This window comes from Poecilia latipinna, unplaced genomic scaffold (genome assembly GCF_001443285.1).
Source record: "Poecilia latipinna isolate Pla-1442-1.1 unplaced genomic scaffold, P_latipinna-1.0 Scaffold5136, whole genome shotgun sequence".
Taxonomy (NCBI): Eukaryota; Metazoa; Chordata; class Actinopteri; order Cyprinodontiformes; family Poeciliidae; genus Poecilia; species Poecilia latipinna.
The window spans coordinates 6,293-9,890 of record NW_015117752.1 but is presented as its reverse complement, the minus strand read 5'-3'; the positions used below and the strand labels follow the sequence as shown (position 1 = coordinate 9,890).

At 36.6% G+C, this 3,598-nt stretch overlaps 1 protein-coding gene across 1 annotated transcript in view; it reads right to left on the bottom strand.

The window, feature by feature from the left end:
* Positions 1–1,721, bottom strand: part of LOC106943316 (tRNA methyltransferase 10 homolog A-like) — a 6,941-nt gene extending 5,220 nt beyond the window's left edge. Inside the window, exon 1 of the mRNA XM_015026628.1 lies at positions 1,343–1,721. Coding sequence (XP_014882114.1) covers positions 1,343–1,503 — 161 coding nt within the window. The 5' untranslated portion in view covers positions 1,504–1,721. The remainder of the gene's footprint in view (positions 1–1,342) is intronic.
* Positions 1,722–3,598: the final 1,877 nt, after the last annotated feature.

Below are 3,598 nucleotides of genomic sequence, written 5' to 3'. Positions count from 1 at the left end.
TAAAGTGTATATCTATGGCAGGAAATAGCATGCATATTACGTCATTTCCATTAAATCAGTGTCAGAAGGTCTTGAAACAATATTATCATTTATCGCAATAATTTTTTAGACAATTAATCGCTCAGCAAAATTTGTTATCGTGACAGGCCTAATCACAATGATATTGTCCAAAAGGTTTCTACATCCACATGCACCAATTGTGGTTTCCTGGACAGCCACTGATCTTTAAAAAGCTTGACTTGTCAATTCTGATTTTTGCAGACACCAAAAATCTGCAAAAATTAGCGACTTTTCATAAGAAAAGTCGTTAAGTTGGCAACATTATGGGGACTATTGTTAATCACACATGTGCAGACGTGACCCGGTTGGCTGGTCTGTCAGTCAGCCCTCTCACATGCCGTGTTTGATCATGTGATAGTGATATAGTGCAGGATTTGGGGGAGTTTAACTGTAGCAGGTAAGTTACCTCATATGGGTGGTCGTTTTTTCAATTATATATATGCTAACATATAATCGGTAAATCTTGTTTATTGACAATATCAAATATCAGCCCAAATTTTCACATCGGTGAATTCCTACTATCCCAACAACTTGCTGCTTCTTTCTGTCCTTTGTACTAAGACTGAATTGGGTAAGAAGACTTCTGTTCACCTTGCTGCTTTGTCCTGGAACTTGTACTAAGAGAAAACTTTGATTTCAATTTACTTCACTGAGTGTTTTTACCAGCCCCCCTCCCCTAAACTAAAAGCTGTTTAGGTCAATCCAATGACATGCACCTGCTTTTCATAGTTTGTTGTTTTCTTTTAACTGTCTTGTATGTACATATAGATATGTGTGTGTTTTTTGTTGTGATTAAGATGCAAGGTGTGAATTAAATTTTCATAAGGATGAGGAATAAACTGGTACTGGTTATGGTTAAGGTATTCCTGTCTATACTAGTCATGAATGTTGTTAGTAAAATGAATGGTAGTCAGGAAGTTCTCAGTTGGACAGAAGTACAAGGATGTGTGCTTTTGTGTAAACCAAATGAAAACAGATTTTTTTTTAATGCATTATGAAATGTATGTAATTTTAACAGCCTAAAAATGCCTCATCATAACTCAATAATGTTCGATGCCGTAGAGATAAGAATACGTGTTTAACAGAACTTCTCATCATTCATTTAATTTGAATTATTCAACTGACCGACTATTTCTCATTAAATTACTAACGCATTAACAATAAACAAGATGAGTTACATAAATGAAGGAAAAGGTCCAGCTGACAGGTCGGCCTAAGTTTGGTCCAGCTCTAACCAGAATTAATTTAAAATTCTCCATCTGTGTGACAGTATAGCGCTTACTTTCGCAGCTCTCTCTCTTCCTCCCATTTCTGTTGCTTCAGGAGCTTCTTTTTCTGCCTCTTGGACAGGGTCTGGTTTCCCGGGACAACATCTCCAGTGTCGCTCCTGCTCTCACTCCTCTGCTTTGGGGTAGCTGCAGCTTCCCCGCTAACATCCGCCATCTGAGACCCGGTGACTGATGGCTGCCCGCTGAGGTGGCCGGCCGGCCGGCTCAATGACGGCTAACTGGATGGATTCACTGACCGCTCAAGAGTCCTGTAAACAATTTAAATCACTGCAATAATGGAGAAAAACAGTATAACGCACACCCTAACCAACGCACGTCTCTGCCAGACACATGATGTCATTTGCGCATATGTGACGTCAGTCAGGAGCGACTGACGCCTTCAAGAACATAAGAATTCCCACTTTAGATTTTAGACAACCCCAGTGTGAAAATTTTGATAAACATAAATAATTAGAAACGTCTACATGGAGTTTAAAACAACGAAAAGCTATGCTAACTTTGCGTTATTTCTCAAGACGAGAAATAAAACAAACGTGAAAAAAAATCTACTCTATACATGCTACGTTCGAGGACGTTCGAATTTTTTTAAACAAAGAAAAAATGTCATTCACTTTCAAAATAGTTGTCCAAAATCAGGAACTTCAAATGGTTTCAGTCATATCGCTCAAATGTTTTGTCCCGAAATGTCAGAAATTGACTTCTTTGTTGTGGTTTACATAAAAATGTAAGATTGGCTTATTCAACCAAAACGTTACATGTTTTACTGTAAAAAATGTTCTCACCATTAAAAACAGCTACAAAGAGTGCCCCATGAGAAAAAGATATTCTGTGCATAGCCAAAAAAGACAGCCCCTAAGAAGAGAGGCAATGAACTCTAGTGGTGGGGCAGCACCAACTACATACTTTCTGGGGTGTATGCGAACATGTAATCCCCCCCCCCCCCCACTCCCCAGGTTTAATACGTCCATACAGCTCGCCCTTATAAATATAGTAATTAAATTAAAGCCATCATGTTATTTAGGTACTTTTTGCCTCCATAATGTAATTATTCCTACTTGATCGCATCACTTGCCTCCTCCCTCCTCTTTCACTGACCTCATGTCTATCTCCTTCACCCCTTGTCTGTAGTGTTCTCCACTAAGTCATATGGTCAAAAAAGCATTATATATTAGATGTAAAAATTACAGATCTTAATACAGCTTTTAAAAATAATGTTAAAAAGTTTTGCTTTGGATCAAGTAGCTGTTCCCTCACTTCCACCTAATATTACACCAACCTGTTGCCTTCCCCTGTCTGTTCTGATTCTTCCTTGTCATCTTCTCTTCTTTCTCTCCAACCTCACAGCTGAATGACATTAATTTTCTGTTAAGTCTATAGGTTTAAAAGAACACAGCAGTCAAACCACTTAAAAAGGAAACTTTAATTTAAATTATGTCCTTGTTGTATAACAGTTACTAAGTGGACACTGCATCTGATCTGACTTATCAGATACATCACAACACCATTGAGTAAAGACATTTAAACTGAAATGTCCCCCTGCCAAGTCCTAGAACAAGGGTCACCAAACTTTTTGAGTATAAGGGCTTTAGTGACACTGAAGACTAATTTGTTTGATACACACTTACAAACTTGTACAACTCATCTTTAATTAAAGTATCAATAATAACAAATGTACATATGTGTGAATAAATTGCAGGCTAGAGGGCAATTAAAAAAGAATGAAACAAAAAATAGGGCAATGTGAGCCAAAGAGCCACTTCCAACAGCAGGCACGTGCAGAGGGGGAGGGAGACTAGGGAGGCTTGAGCACCTGCCCCTTTTGCTCCTTGCCCCAAAGTGCCCTTTTGGTCAATTATTTATTTATTTATTTATTTATTTATTTATTTATTTGTATAATTATTATTTCCTAAGCCCTACTCTGACACATAACATGTACTAAAATTATTTGTTTTTTTCTTGTTTTTTTTTTTTGTATTTTGCAAGAAAAACAACTTTTTTATCAAACTTTATTTAAACAAGGTAAGTACAAACAAGAAAGGCAAATACAACAGTGCAACTCTGTAGAAGGCATAATAGAGGCATATTTCAAAATGGAAATACAAAGATTGTTGAAAACAAAAATAATAATAACATATTATTATTATTATTATTATTATTACAACAACAACAATAATAATAATGAAAATAATGAAACAATGGCCAATTCCATTAATAATTCAGTCGGGTATTCAAATGATCCAATACATTTC